This window comes from Mirounga angustirostris, unplaced genomic scaffold (assembly GCF_029215605.1).
Source record: "Mirounga angustirostris isolate CCGP_5_RB_7025 unplaced genomic scaffold, mMirAng1.0.hap1 SCAF_13, whole genome shotgun sequence".
NCBI classification, from domain to species: Eukaryota; Metazoa; Chordata; class Mammalia; order Carnivora; family Phocidae; genus Mirounga; species Mirounga angustirostris.
Genome location: NW_026991721.1, coordinates 39,910,279 through 39,925,799, shown reverse-complemented (window position 1 = coordinate 39,925,799; position 15,521 = coordinate 39,910,279). Strand labels below are relative to the sequence as shown.

Here is a 15,521-nt window from a genome sequence, read left to right as displayed (position 1 = left end):
TTTAAATCCCTTTTAACTCAAATTCTATGATCTTGAAATAAAACAGACCTGAACTGAATCTTCCCTCCAGGATCAGCTGTGAGTTTCTGCTCTCCCATACAAACGGGAATCAGAAGACAGAGATTTCCTATTACTCCAGCTCAGGCTCTCTAAGCTCTCTCTTGCACCATGCACCAAGCACTCTGAGGACTGTTTCAAGGTACACCTGCGCTGCTGGGGAGCCAAACCTCTCTTACCAGCTCTCTTACCATGAATGTTCCATAAATACTTCTGGTTGACTGCATGGCCCCAGGGCAGGGGTGAGAAGAACTGAGAGCTAACATGGTGACTGGCTATTGGGGAGGCCAGGGAATGGAGACCAGGTGGTAACACAGGGCCGGCAAAGGTGGTGGACCTCTCTCCAGGTCAGGTGGGGGTGGTGAGCATGGTGAAAGGACCCTGCCCAGGATCAGAGCAAAGCAGGATGGGCTGGGCTGCACATTTTGCATCGTGAGGTATTACTACCATACTTATAATACTTATTCATGCTCTGTGTGATCTGTCACATAAGCTAGAAAATGTCCTGGTTTTGAGAGAACCCTCCTTGTTTTGCTCATGTCAGAAAGCCAAGTCTGACTTTCGTTCACTGCACCCCTCCTTCCTAAAGAATCAGGAGCATGGGCAGTCTGCCTTCTCCAGCCCTAGCCACACCACCCTCCCCCTGGCTCTCCTTGGCTCCCACTGTTCCCTTCCCTTTAATTTCAACCAACTCAAACCCTCTGGCTCTTCAAGGCTCCAAACACATGCCACCTCCTCTAGAAGCCTTTCCAGCATTACAGCCCACGGTGACCTTCACTATCTCAACTCTGAGCACTAGGCCAGACAGATCTTTGTAAGCTCATTATAAACAAGTCTGTGTTATTTTGGGAGATTTTCTTTTTCTAACCAAGGCCATTTGCGAGTTCTCATTACATGTCCCTTAGGCTTCTCCAGAGCTGGTTACACAGCAAGTGCTCATCAGATACGGAAGCTAACTAGTTGATTCCTAATCAAAGGCTCTGATCTTGTCTCAGTATGGGGAGACCCCCCCATCTGCTGCCGCAGGGCCTAATGTTCATCCTCTTGCTTCTACAAGGCTGGATGACAATCCCCATGTTAAAAATACCTCAAGCCAAGTACCCAGGGGATCTGGGGGAGGCACACCCCGTGGCAGTCACCTGGGTGTCCTCCCACAGCCCCCCCCCTCACTCTCTCACGCGCACAGTTAATTAAAGGTCACATTCCTTCAGTCAATTTCATGGTTTAGGCTTCAGATGTGCTTTTCACAGTGGGAGCTTTCAGAGAGCTGTGGTAAGGGAACAATAGCAGCTCTCTTTCACGCAGAATGCCTCTCACACTTCTCCACCAGCTTTCTCTTGGTCTTTGTGCTCTGAAGGCTGATTTCGAGCCTGAAGCTTTATCACCTACAGGAAGGCACCCAGTGCTCATCTCCTGAATGCAGATGGAAGACTATCCATACGGGAGGCTCCTGTATGGGAGACCACGGTAGGCCCCAGAGCTGCAGAATTCCATGTGGAACCTGCTCCCCCAGCAACAAAACCAAAAAATCCACCAAAATACTCGTAGCTGAAAACACATCAGTGGCACCCTATGAACCAAACCCAACCCCACTGGCAGCTCCGAAGAAGGAGGTAGTTACTATTTAGAAGTCTTTGGGTCCTGACCAAGGATAGGAAGAGATCAAGATCTTGTGCCCTCATTCCATAAGGCTGAAATCTTATAGCAGAACTCACAAGGAACGGAGCCTAGAGTTGGAGGCAATAAGAAATAAAACTCTTCTGACTTAGACAGGAGATGTCTTCATTTGGGATCCAGATTTGATAAGACCTGCACAGCCTTTGGCTTTGAGCTCAGAAAGGTGAGAGAGTCCAAGGGAGACAAGATGCCTGACGTCCCTCACCTTTAGGTCCAAGTACTCCAGGTCCTTCTTCAGCTGGAGGTAGGTATCGTCAGCCTTCAAATGAAGCACAGAAAGAGAAAAGCCAGTTATGAACACCAAGGGTTTCCAAAACTTGGGGCTTCATGTGTGAATCATTGACATTACACAGCTTTGGGGTCAAGGGTAGCAGGCTAACACATCCAGGGCCATGGAGGAAGCGCAAATGTCTCAGTGTAGCTCAGAGCCTTCTTTCAGCATGGCGGATCTTGCAGGTCACTGTGGGGAAGATCCAGCTCGTCCTGCAGTTGGCTGGGGGGACAGTTTGGTGGGGAGGAGGGAGACAGCACACATACCACCACAGGGCTAGGAGAGCAGTGCAGCTGAGGCCAGTGGTGAGCTCCTGAGACAGAACTGGAGAGGTCTAGCTGGAAGAGGACATGCAACACCTGAGCTAGAGGCCCATCAATCACCAATGCTCCAATCCTTGTCATCAAACCTTTGTACTGGCCCACTTCACATGCATGAAGCAAAATGACCCTCTGATTAGTGTGACTAAATGCCTTGAAGGGGCAGGAAGAGGATCTGGGGATCCAGGTAAGTCCTGACATGACCCTGGGTTCTAGGATGATAAGCCCCAGGAGCTACTGGAAGTTTCAGCTCCCTTTGCTTAGCATGGGGCCATGTCAGGAGCTAGTTGAGGAAGTTTCAGTGTCAGACCTATCTGCTTGCACCGTCTCTGACAATCTGTTGAGTTCTTCAGTGTAATTACCAGGAACAGTGAAAATAAGCAAAAGACTCTTTGATTTTCTAGGACCTGTGTTTCCCATGTACAGACCACAGAAGCTAACTGTTAGGCAGAGGGGCTGTAAAAGCTTAAGAAAAAATGGCCCAGGCACCACTTTCTCAACCAGCTAAGAGGTCTCCCAGCAAACCGAGGCAAGTCAGAGCTGCGGGAGAGGGCCCTGTTTACATCTCTGATGTCAAACAAGTAAACAATGTGAGATGTTCAGGCTGTGCTTTTAAGCGTGAGAAGACCTGAAGGACCATGGAGAGGGACATTGGTGACTTCCGAGACGCTATTTCTATCCCTAAACTGTCCCCTTACCCATCGCTACTTCCCCAATCAGCCCAGTCCCTATACACTTTCAACAGCAGTAAAGAGGACTGAGCAGAGGAATGTTACTAAAAATCCTCCAAATTTACACCTTAGGGGTTTTTCACATGTTCCCTTACATTCATTTTTCCAAGTATATTTCCTGAGCCCCTCAGGTCTCACTAAAACAGGACAGTTAAGGAAGGTGACACTCCTGTCATCTTCCTCCTCTGTCCCCTGCCTACTTTTGTGCAGCCCAGGGGGACCAATCTTGTATGGACATCGTTAAACTGCTCAAGATGCCTGGGAGGGCAATTCCCTGGCCACTCCTTGAGGAGCTTGCCTGCAAACTTCCATGTCCCAGAAGGTTTAGAACACTATGCCAGATAAGACCTGAATTTTGGCTCCAGCCCGCATGCCACTGGCTGAGGGATCCCAGGCAAGTCACTTCCCCCTCTGGATCCAGTGCCTTGCGTGTGGTAGTAACTCCTGTCCTGCCTAACCTCTCCCAGGTACAGTGAGGTTCTCTAGGATAAGGGATGTGAGGATGCTTTTTCCATCAGCAGGACACTGCCCAGATCAGAGAGGGCACTCTGCCTCTCCCCTCCGGGTTGACACCAATGAAACACACCTCTCCACATCCCAAGGATGGCCACGGTGGCGACAAGGATGACAGCCAGCACAGCCCTTCGGACATGACCACACACCAGCCTGGCAGTCACTACTCACAGCCGGAGAAGCCACAGCTGAGGCCCCTCACACCACATGCAGGCTCCTCCCCAGCACCAAGAGGCGCGGGCCCCCCCACCACTGTGCAGTGTCTGGCAACAGCGATCAGAAGCAAACAGGCAGGGAAGGAGGGAACGAGCCAGACAGCAAATACAGACTAGAGCGTGGGCACAAGAAAACACGGGCCGGCACGTCACTCCGTTGCCCCCCACCGGGGTGGCCCCGGCCCTGAGAGAGCCCGGAAGCGCTGACCTGGCAGGCGGGAAAGGTCAGCTGGTGCTGCAGTAACTGGCCGACGGCGAGATTTCGCACACTGGCCAACCTGGCCTGGTGCCGCCGTAAGCGGGTGAGAAGCAGCGAGAGCTCCTCCAGCTGCAGGTGTGTAGACACATCACAAGGAAATTAGCCACCGCAGGAGCACGACGCTATAATTACTCTTCACCCCGGTGCCGGGACAGCACTGATGTGACACCATTAACTAATTACTGCATTAATTCTGTTATTAGGACAAATAAAGGCACTGGCAGAAAAGGGGCTGCAGGAAGCAGGTTTTTGTTTTTGTGGCTTTTTTTTTTTCAGGAAACAGCAACCAACAGTGCAACCTCACCCCGACTCGAGCTTTGAAGCAAAGTTAACTAACCAAAGCCAAGACCTGGACGACAGGAGAGGAGCTAATGGCAGAAAGGCAGGTGCCTGCGAAAACGCTGCCTGAAAGAGAATAAAAGCCCACATTCTCCTTCACTTCCCCCAAGCTCTTCCTCTGATCTGGGGAGGACCCCAAGTCAGCTGGATGACATGGAGCAAGTCACTGGACTTCTCTGAGCCTCAGCGTTCTCCTCTCTAACGTGGGGGCTGACAGCTGCCCTGCAGACTGCAGGTGACTGGCTCGGGGCGAGGTGGGGGAAACACCGGCTGAGCCGGCACTTTGCAGGCGGTTGATACTCATGGGGCGGGGGAGACAAGGAGCGGCTTACCGATTTTCCATGGAGACTGGGAGCGCTGACCGTGTGGGTCATGTAGCCCATGGAGGGCATGGAGCGGCGGTCCACGTGAGAGGAGTTCTACAAGGCGGAGACAAGAAGTCAGCCTGTGGGCCGAAGCCTCTGCCCCTTTCTGCCGGGGCGGCCTGCCACACAGCACCACCCCTCTTCATCTGTGGGGGGGTCCACGTCTTTCTTACTGGGTTATAAACCATGGTAAACGGGGAGAGCCCCATGGAGAGGTGAAGCTGAAGTTGGGTTATTATAAATTATTGAACCGACTGAACACAGATATCTTTTCCTGCAGACTTCCAGTTGGATGATTCTTCATCTCTTAATGCCTCAGAGTTCTCATCTGTGCAATGTGCATGATAATCGCACCTACCTCATCGGGTGGCGGTAGGCCCTTTAGTACTGCACCTGGCACCTGAGAGTGCCACAGAGGCGTCACCTCTCCTTATTCGAAACTGCTCAAATCTGTGTTCAAACCACGCGAGGGTCCTGGTGCCCTCATGCTGAACCCAGCTGCCTGGCAGCCCTCCGGAGTCTCACCTTGGCGGCGTGGCCCCGTGCCTTCCTGGGAGAGCCCCCCAGCGAGATGTCCACGCTCCTCCGCTGATCCGGTGGCTTCACGGTGACCCTCTCTGCTGGCGTGTGCGGCCACCGGGGTGGGAAGACCCTCGGGGGGCCCGGAGGAGGGATGTCGGAGGGAGACGGAGGCACAGAGATGGCGCGCGGCCCCTCCAGCATGCTCCTGCTCCGGCCCTGGTCGGTGAACTCCGGGCAGCCGGCGCAGATGGGCGCCGTGGGGCTGCCGTGCCGGAACTGTAGGCGCTGCTGCCACTCGTACAGCTGCCACACCGTGCCGTCCCGGTGCGCCCGGCGCTCCTCACCCGACATCTTCAGGTGACTGGCTCGGTCCTGCGCGTACTTGTAGTCACTCGGCAGGTTGCGGGGAGGAGGCGAGGAGCCCCCCGAGGCATGTCGGGAGCTCTGAGGCAGAGTCTGGTAGTTTTCTGGGAAGGAGAGTGACTGGCTAGGACCCTGACGAGGAAGGGTCTGGTCCAGGGGCAGGCTGCAGAGAGAGGAGGAAGACGGGTAAGACGACCAGCACGGGATCTGCCAGGCTTCTGGAAACATGGCTGAGTAAACCCTCAGCGCCAGGCACATGAGGGAGCCCTGTAAGAACCCCCAAAGAACAATCAAAGCAGACGCTCAGGACCTCAGTCACTCCCTCCCCATGCGGAGGACTCCAAAACCGTTGTTCTCCAACAACCTGGGAGCACCAACCTCCCTACCAGGCAGCCTGACTGCCCCACACCCATCGCTTCAAGTACAAGGTGATGAGACCTGCCTCCTCCTCTCCCTCTCGCTGTCAGTCAGCTCTTCCAAATGGGTGTGTGTCTATTTCTAGGAAATGCCTCATAATTCCCCAGTCACCGAGACTTGTCCTCTGCTGGTATCCTCACACCAAATTCTGGAAGTTCTTAAAGGAAGTGGCTGGCACCAGCTCTTTTCTTTTTCTACTACTCTAGACCACATACTGATTTAATCATCTTCCCCCAGATCGCTCTGAGACCTTCCTAACCAGTGTCCACACTGAACAGTGTCAACTGCTTGGATCCAATCACTCCCTTGCTCCAAAAACGTCAATGACTCCCCACTGCTTATGAAATAAAACTGAAACCCTTCAGCCTGGAACTCACCACTCTCTAGCACCTGATCCCAACCCACCTTGCAGTCCTGCTGTTTTCTCACTGCTTCTCCAACAGGACTGGGCTGGGGCAAGCCAGGCATCTAGGGCCCAACAGTTAAAGAGACACGTTCACTCAGGTGCACCCCTGCACTTGCTGGGACCTAGGAATGAGAGCCTCACCCTAATCCCACCTAGCCTCCTACACACCTGGGCAACTTCTCAGAGTGGGAAAACACAGACATAGCTTGACCTGGGTTTGAATGCTAGCTCTACCATCCACTGGCTAGATGACCCTTAGGCAGCTTACCGGACTGCTCTGAGCCTCAGCTTCCTCACCTGCAGCATGAGGACAGAATTATCTCCCTCATAAGGCTGTTCTGAAGAGTAAATGAGACAAGTAAGAAAATGCAGGATCCATGCCTGATGCACAGAAGGTACTTCTCAATGGGTTCTCCCTTTCTACCTCTCCTTATTCTCATAATATTGTTCTGCCCTCCCCTACCTGTATGAACTCCCCTTGCCCTATTCACCCAAATCTCACTCATTTTCCACGACACTCCTTCCAGAGAGGCCTTCTGCAGCCCTCAGGGCTCCCACTCTGCTCTGACCTAGTTATTATGTGTAGGAAACTTGTCCAAGGTCTTTTCATTGATGCAACCTTTTCATCCTTGCGAGACATCTCTTCCCCAGCCAAGCTGTAAATCCTCAGAGGGCAGGAACTGTATCTCACATTCTGCGGTATTGTCCACAGTCTGACAAAGTCCTGATGCATAACCAGCCAGCCACTGTTCTAAGTCAGTGCATCCAAAGTATGGTCTTGGATGGGCAGCATCAGCACCACCTGGGAACTCATTAGAAATGCAGGTTATCGGGCCCCACCCTAGATCTGCCAAGTCAGAAACCCTGCGGGTTTCAGAGCCCAGCCTCCTGTGTTCTAACAAGCCCTCCAGGTGGCCAAAGTTTGAGAAGTGCTATTCTAATTGTTCTTAAATTCATCTCATTTAATCACTTCCTCACTATGACCTCATAAGTGTCTTTTATGTCCTCACCCTCCCTACTATAACATAAGGATACTAAGAACCTAACAAATTGTTGTGGGGATTAGAAATAGTTGTCATTCAAAAATGGGTTTTTTTAATTTTTTTTTGTTTGTTTTTTATTGTTTTTATTGTTTTTTATTGTTATCTTTGCAATTATGGGAGGTAATTTTATTTTATTTTTTTATTCTTATGTTAATCCCCATACATTACATCATTAGTTTTAGATGAAGTGTTCCATGATTCATTGTTTGTGCATAACACCCAGTGCTCCATGCAGAATGTGCCCTCCTCAATACCCACCACCAGGCTAACCCATCCTCCCACCCCTCTCCCCTCTAGAACCCTGTTTGTTTTTCAGAGTCCATCGTCTCTCATGGTTCCTCTACCCCTCCGATTTCCCCCGCTTCATTCTTCCCCTCTATGGGAGGTAATTTTAAAGATCTCTTCAGCCAGACTGGTCTAGTGTGTCCGGTTAGCGTGTCTGTTTGCCACTAGGTGGCAGGGTTTGCTACTGATTTCCCAAAGTCAGAGGGGAATGTGTGTCTGAGGAAGGGGCAGTGGCTGAATCCTCAAACAGCAGTGGTGGCAGAGGCAGAAACCAGGCTGGGGGCCTCCCCTGGGGACTGCATGACTTCACCAACCATTGTTCACTCTGGCTGAAGAAAAATTCAGACTATGCAAAGTATGTCCTAGCTCTGCTCCCAAACCCCCTCAGTCTGGTTCTGCAGCCTGCTCTCGGTGCCTGCCACCCTGACAGTCAGAGTCCCCCACAGGGTGGGGCCCTAAAGCCCTGAGCTCATCCTCTATCCTGTGCTCTCTGCTTCTGCATTGTCTGCCATATCTCCAAGTCCTCACTGCTGGCCATTTGGTGGCAACCCCCAAAATTCCAGTGCAATGGTGAGCTCCAGAGGCCAAACCAAGATAACTAACCAAAGGTGGAGTGAGAGACACAAGAGGAAGGTTTGCAAGAAGAGGTAAAGACCCCCCTGAAATAGGCAGGAGATCCCCAGAGCAGCTTTGCCCGAGAGCAGATCCATTTGCTGGCCCCTAAACCCATCTCTACCCAAAAAGAAAGCTCCAGGTCTCCTGCCCTCATACCCTGCTCTGTGCCAAGGGGCCTCCCTGTTCCAAAAGGCACCAAACAGGATATTCTGATACAGCCACTACAAACTGGTCATAACAAAATGTAAAGTCAATTTCTATAACCAATTACTTATGCAGCAGATATTCCTTACCCTACCCTCCACATCAACTGTGCAGGACTTTCACTTTCTACTCTGTTCCTCATTGTAATAGCTGAGTCCTTGATTCCATCCCCACCCCTGCCTTTTTATTACAAGTATGTAAATTACTTGAAATACCAGGGGGAAAAAATGGAAGGCTAGAATTTCAAAACAATCTCTTAGAATGTAGAATTCTAAGGGTACGTCAGTCTGTCCTTGCAAAATATCATTCTAAAGGAGTTTAATGATGGGAAACAATACATATCTCCAGTGCTAAAGGAACAGTTAGAAATAATTTCTTATGTGGTCTAGCTCCACCAATATGAGATCATATTACAGAGCAAACAACTCTCCTTCCAATATCTAATGTGCCCAATCTAACAAGACTGGCACAGTCTCAATCATACAAAGCACAGACATCCCTCTTTTGTATTTTCAAATGTTGGAGGCTCCTTCATTAAACAGCCAGATCTACTTATTATTTGACTGTAAGAGATTACAAATATACCTTTAAGGTAAACAGCAATTCTGAGAATGCAAGATGCAGTCCTTTCCAGATACAAGTGAATGATCAGAGACTCTGCCCTTGGCTTACTCAGAGACAGACGGCTTTCTTCTCAAAAGGGTGTCTTCAATTCCTCACTTTTCCCTTTCAGCCCAGTGAGATCTGCTTCCATCACTAGAGTGAAGTTCCTCTTGCTGTGCGCTCAGTGACCTCCAAGGCCAATGAACTGTTTTCATCTACAGACCTCATGTCACCTTGCCCCTTAGACAAGAAAGGCTTAAACTTCCAGCTCATATGCAAGGAAAGTCCAACAATGCTTTCCCCAGCCCTGTCATCTACTTGCAACTGACTTATCATCCTTTAGCTCCCCTATGTGCCCCCGAGCCCCAACTACAGGCCGTTGTGTGTAGCAGAGTAACACAGGTTTGTGGACTGCCAGAAGCAGTTACGTAGAGACATTTCAACCAACAACTTATAACTGCGTATCAGTCACACAGCTTTTGAAAGTTCGTTCTGTGCCCCTGCCACAAAGGGTTTCTCACTGGCCATGTGACCTTTTCTGACTTGTTCCTGTCTTCCTCTCCTGCCTCCTGACCTAACTCCAAAATCCTAGCTCTACTAAGAAGGACAGGTCAGGTCTGCCCATGTAAGCCCATCAAGAAGCTCAGTGGAACCAAAAGCCCCAGTGACTGAGCAAAAGACAGCAGAGACCTTGAGGTTCCAGACACTCTTTCAGTGGCTCCCAGCCTCCTCAGAAGGCACCAGCCCCAACGAGAAGACCTCATTCCCAGCACAAACCGGACTCCTTCTAAATGAAACTCCCTTCAACACTCCAGTTTCCACCCTCCGCCCCATCTCTTGCTCACACCTTTCACGGACACTGCTTTTGTCCACCCCTTGGGCTGGAGGTCCTCAGCATTCTGCCTTTGGCCCTCTGCTGTGGCTCACTCTGAGCTAGGGATTCTCCAGCCTGGCTGCACATCAGAATCACATGGGGGGCAGCGAGGAGTGTGTTGTTAAAACTCCTGACATCCAGGCTGTACCACATCTTCCTATTAACCAAGCCAAACTGCTAAATGTCAGCTCCACCTGTGGCCCTCCTCACCTACCTGGCCTCGATGAAGCAATTTACCAAGTCTTATACCTACCCAACCTCAACATCTGTGTGTCCTACCCATCCTCCTCAAAATCCTGACCATCTTCACTGCTTTGGTGTGGGTCTTCCCCGCCTCCTACCCAAGCTATGACCACCTTATACTCAATCATTGCCTCTTTCCAGGCTCTTCTCCATCTAAATCATCTTCCATATTATCACTGGAGGAAGGAGTTAACCTGAAACAGCAGTTTTCCATGCTAATGTGGGAGTGGACAAACAAGGACACTTTGGGTGGGGTATAAACTGAAACAGTGTTTTTGGAGGGCAATCTTGTAATAACTATCATAATTAAAATGGCATATATCCTTTGACCCAGTCACTCCACTTCAAGTAATCTGTTAAGTACACATGCACTTTATGCATAGACAACGGGGCAGGGATATTCACTGCAGCATAGTTTGTAATAGCAAATGTTTGTAACCAACCTCACTGCCCATCAATAGGGAATGGTATAAATACCACTGTAGATCCATTCAGTGGAGTACTCTGGTTATTTCAAAGTAATGATATATGTCTACACGTGCTCATACGGAAAGACAGCCAAGATACATTCAGATATTTACATACAGACTTGCACATACACTGATACATTAAGTGAAAAAAGCAAGGTGAAGGACAGGGTTTATTTTTCTTAACAAGGTTGCTGGTCTTTAGGGAGTGAAAGCAGGTTTCCGAAATAAAGTAGAAGGACCCTTATTTTCAATATTTATCCTTTGGTATTTGGATTTTTTTTTTTTTTTTACTTTGTGATGGATTACTGATTATTTGGGGGTACTGAGCAAAGGGAGATTTGCACATGTAGCTATGAATTTGGTGATGAAATTAGTAATTGGTACAAAGAAAACCAAGTAAACCACAAGCATGAAAATTAACATCAAAAACAAAAAGTTGTTCAACAAATGAAATTTAATTATAGAACACTATGGCCCAGCTGTGAATATTTATATTGTCATAATAATATAAAAACTGACTAGTGATCTGTACAAAAAATATGCTATATTGTGAAGCTAGGATAAAGGTAAGCGTATGTCTATTGGAAAGGCACAGCAGGGAACAAGAGACTTCAATCCTTATCTTCTATAGTAGAATGTCTATTGATAACTAAAATTGTAAAATCAAGAAAGTGCAGTGTAAGTATCTTATTTGGAAATACAGAAATAAATTAGGAAAACTACTGGAAGAATTGAAAGTGGCTACCTCAAAGGCACAGAAATCAGGAGTAGGGACAGATGGGGGCCACACTACTTAAATCCTTAAACTATGTGCATACATTAATTAAAAAAAAAAAACTTGTAAGAGTAAGGGGTAACCAAAACTACCATTCGCATTTTGGGTAGGGCCTGACTCTACTCCTTGGGACCTGGGCTACATGTTATGGACACGGACCTGCTGTATTGGAGCTGGGATGTAGTAAGGACTGTCTAGCCTGAAAAATCTCCCCAGGTGTCCCGATGCCTCTTTCCTGCCAATACCCTTCAGACCATCGACGGCTTTCACAGGCCTCCAAGACTAAATCCAAACTCTTTAGCAAGAAATACAGGCTCATCTGAGCTAAACCCTTAGCTTTCCTATCCTCCCTAGTTCTGCTTTTACCTGCCCTTGCCTGCCCATATTGACTACAGTTCCTAGAAGGTGTGACACGTAAGAGAAAATAGCTAACTTATCATGAGTAGCTTCTCTCTGACCACACTGTCTCCTCTACCAGATCCCCCTTCTGCTGCTAACTTACAAGTGTTGAGGTACCATGTGCTGACTGTTCCCAACCAGACCTCAAACCCCAACACTATAATCCATACCCAACTGTCTACCTGACATCTCCCCTTGGATAGCTAATAGGCTTCTCAAACTTACTGTCCAAAATGGGAACCCTGACTTCCCCCCGATCTTGCTCCTAAGCCTTCCCCGTCTCAGCAACCACCTGGTTGTTCAAGTCAAAACTCTAGGGATCATCCTTGTTCCTCCCTTTCTCTCATCCTGAGCATCCAACTCATTAACAAACTTTGCTGTTTCGACCTCCAAAATGTATCTCAAATCGTTCTCTATTTCCATTGTTACCATCCTGGACTATTGCAACAGCATCTTCCCAGGGCTCTTCTTCCTGAATTATTAATCCGATCACATCACTTACCTGCTTAAAACTTTCCAGTGGCTTCCCCTATTGCTTTTTCAAATAAAATCCAAATTGTTTTACCTTGAAGTAGGAGACCTGCATGATATAATGCCTGCCAGCTTTCCGACCTCATTCAGCAGTGAGGGCACTTAGAATCACCTCCCGGCGGGGGCGGGGTGGGTCTACCCAGCCCAGCACCAAGAATAGAAGTTTCTCTCCCCCGTGTCCCTGGGAGGTAGCTTTCTGTTTTTAAGAAGACACAAAATTTGAACAAATGGAATTGACACCTGGTCAGTCCTAGGTGGGAATGGGAAGGTATCTTAGCTACACCACCAAAAGCCTTCCTTTTCCTAGTCTGTCCCACAACAATGTCTACCAATTCACTGGGGGATTTCCATTGTAATTTCTCCATCCATCTACCCTCACAACTGCCCACCTAGACCAGATTAAAGAGGTTACACAACCTGCATACACACACAGCATCCCCACACACCTGGAAAGAGGCTGAGGCTATTCCTGTAGGAGCACTCCTGCCTCCACAGCCCACAGGGGGAAAGTCTGGGCTCCACCAACAGGGAGAATGTAGTGTGGTTTTTAGAACATGTTTATCAGGCAGGTAAGTCTGTGGCAGGCTTGGCCTGAGCTCTGGCACATCCACTGCAGCCCCTCTAGTCCCCAGGGAGCTTTCTGAAAGCACCTGGGCTTCGCTATCTCTTCTCCAGTCAGTGGTTGATTTTAGAAGCCCGAAGATGATGAAACGATTTACTGTCTTCATAAGGAGGACAAAACACAGCGGCTTCTGGAGAAAATGGGGGAAGCCGGTGACCCTGAATTCTTTACGTTCAGAAAAGTGCCCTTATTAATCTAAAACTATAATAAAATACAAACAGTGCTTTGCAAATAGCAAAAACTGCATGCCCCCTAAATAATTAAAAACTGCTTCTTGAAGGAATCTACTGTCAACAGTGCCTAAGCACTTGTGTGTGTGCCTGGAACTGAAAATGGATCTGTATTTACTCTAGTTTCTACAAATATTTCCCGGATGTGGAGAAGTAGAGGAGAGGAGAAGATGAGCTTCTATCGACATACTGACTGTGTCTCAAGGCACCCTCGCTGGGGAACCAAGAAGCCACCTGATGTAATCTCACACAGGCTTGGGAGGTTCACAGACCTGGGGCTGCACCCTGCCTTCGCTACTTACTGTGTGCCCTGGGCAGGTCCCTTCACTTCTCCAAACCCCAGTTTCTTTGTCTATAACTTGGGGATATCACCCCCTCCTTGCAGCGTTGCTACAGGAATTTACGGAGCTAATGGAGGTGGACAGTTTAAGGCCTGCATGTCCCCAGCACGTGCTGGGGAAATGATAGCTCCTATTACATTATTATGCTCATGAGTAGCAGCCATCCTGAGTCCATTACTGACCTCCTGCCATCCCCCTTCTGGGCTTTCGCCCAGTGCTCCACCTGGGCCAGGCTGCTCTTCTTCTGGCTGTGCTTTTCAGCGTTGTTCCTGGGAGGAAAGGCCCGTTGATACCCGCCGGTCCCGTTCTGCTCTCCTGGGCCATACATGGCAGGCAGCACCCCATTCTTCTCTGCCCGCTGGGGCTGTGCTTGCTGGCCTCTCAGGCCACCAGGTAAGTCCACGAACAAGGCGTCCTCCTCAGCCGGTGAATACGGGGACCTGGCCTTGCTCCTGTCCCGCTTGCCCTCCAGTGGGTCCCTCTGGGAACGGTACCGTTCTTCCTCTTGCTCCCGCCTCTCAAAGCCAAAGGAATCCTCATGGCTTCGATGAGGACAATCCCTCGCATGTCCAGGTCCCACGCGGCCACACTCTTGACAGGACTCGGTGTGGTTGGCCTGGGGGACCGCCTGCCGCTCCACCTTCTCCACATCCCTGCAATGACAGAGCCACATTCAGCCCATTCCAGACAGCACCACGGGCAGCCAAGACTCCCCAGAGAACACACTCTATACTCGAATTTCCTCCAGGCCTTTGCATGGGCTGTTCCCTCCGCCTGGAATACCTTTCACACCTAGTCCCTCATTCTTTCTGCCTGACTTCTACTCCTTTGGGACCTGGGCTACATGTTACCTCCTCTAAGACGCCACTCCAGTCACACACTCCCACTCTAGACTGGGACCTTAGCTGACTCCACCATCACACTAACCACACTGGACCATAACTGTGTTTACTCATCTAACGCCCAAGTAGACCATGAGTTCCCTCAGGCCAGAGGCCCATCTGGCCAATTACAATATTCCCAGAACTTCTATGCAATGACTGGTATAGAGTAGGTGCTTTATAAATACTACTGAATGAATAAATGATACATGTGACAATCTCATGCCTTTCCCTTTTGTTCTATGTCCATCTGTCTGGGGCAGTCCAGCTTGGATAGAAGGCTCCCGAGCCCAGGGTCTCTCCCACTGACATCTAGCATAGCCCAAAGGACAATTAGCGCATAATTAACATTCTCCCAAGATGCTGAGCAGAGAATGACCAGGCTCAGCAACCTCTTTAGATGACCTCTTACCTACTGCTCAAACAGGAACATAAGAACACAACAATCTTCTGAAGTATCACTAGTCAGATTTTAGAGATAAGGAAACTGAGGCACAGAGAAGATAAATGATTTTTTTTTTTTTAAAGATTTTACTTATTTATTTGATAGAGAGAGACACAGCGAGAGAGGGAATACAAGCAGGGCGAGTGGGAGAGGGAGAGGGAGAAGCAGGCTTCCCGCCGAGCAGGGAGCCCGATGCGGGGCTCGATCCCAGGACCCTGGGATCGTGACCTGAGCCGAAGGCAGACGCTTAACGACTGAGCCACCCAGGTGCCCCGAGAAGATAAATGATTTGCCCAAGACCATAGTAATGCAGAGCCCATCTGGTTCCCACTGCATCTCTGTATGTGTGAGATGGCCTACATATGTGCAGACCTAGAAACTGTAAAGGAGAATGGGGTGGGGGCCATCGGTCAGGTTGTGAACGGAGGCCGGAGGAAGAATTTCTGGGGGCATCGAGAAGGATTCCTCTTTCATGCCCTGTCTCCTACTGTAAAACCTTTCTACC

General features: G+C 49.4%; 1 protein-coding gene across 1 annotated transcript in view; it reads right to left on the bottom strand.

The window, feature by feature from the left end:
- The window catches only part of PLEKHA7 (pleckstrin homology domain containing A7), a 213,415-nt gene that overhangs the window by 34,306 nt on the left and 163,588 nt on the right, over window positions 1-15,521 (bottom strand). The window contains exons 9-12 of the mRNA XM_045895292.3: window positions 13,873-14,343; window positions 5,273-5,795; window positions 4,715-4,801; window positions 1,940-1,993 (exon numbers count right to left, since the gene is read on the bottom strand). Coding sequence (XP_045751248.1) covers window positions 1,940-1,993; window positions 4,715-4,801; window positions 5,273-5,795; window positions 13,873-14,343 — 1,135 coding nt within the window. The remainder of the gene's footprint in view (window positions 1-1,939; window positions 1,994-4,714; window positions 4,802-5,272; window positions 5,796-13,872; window positions 14,344-15,521) is intronic.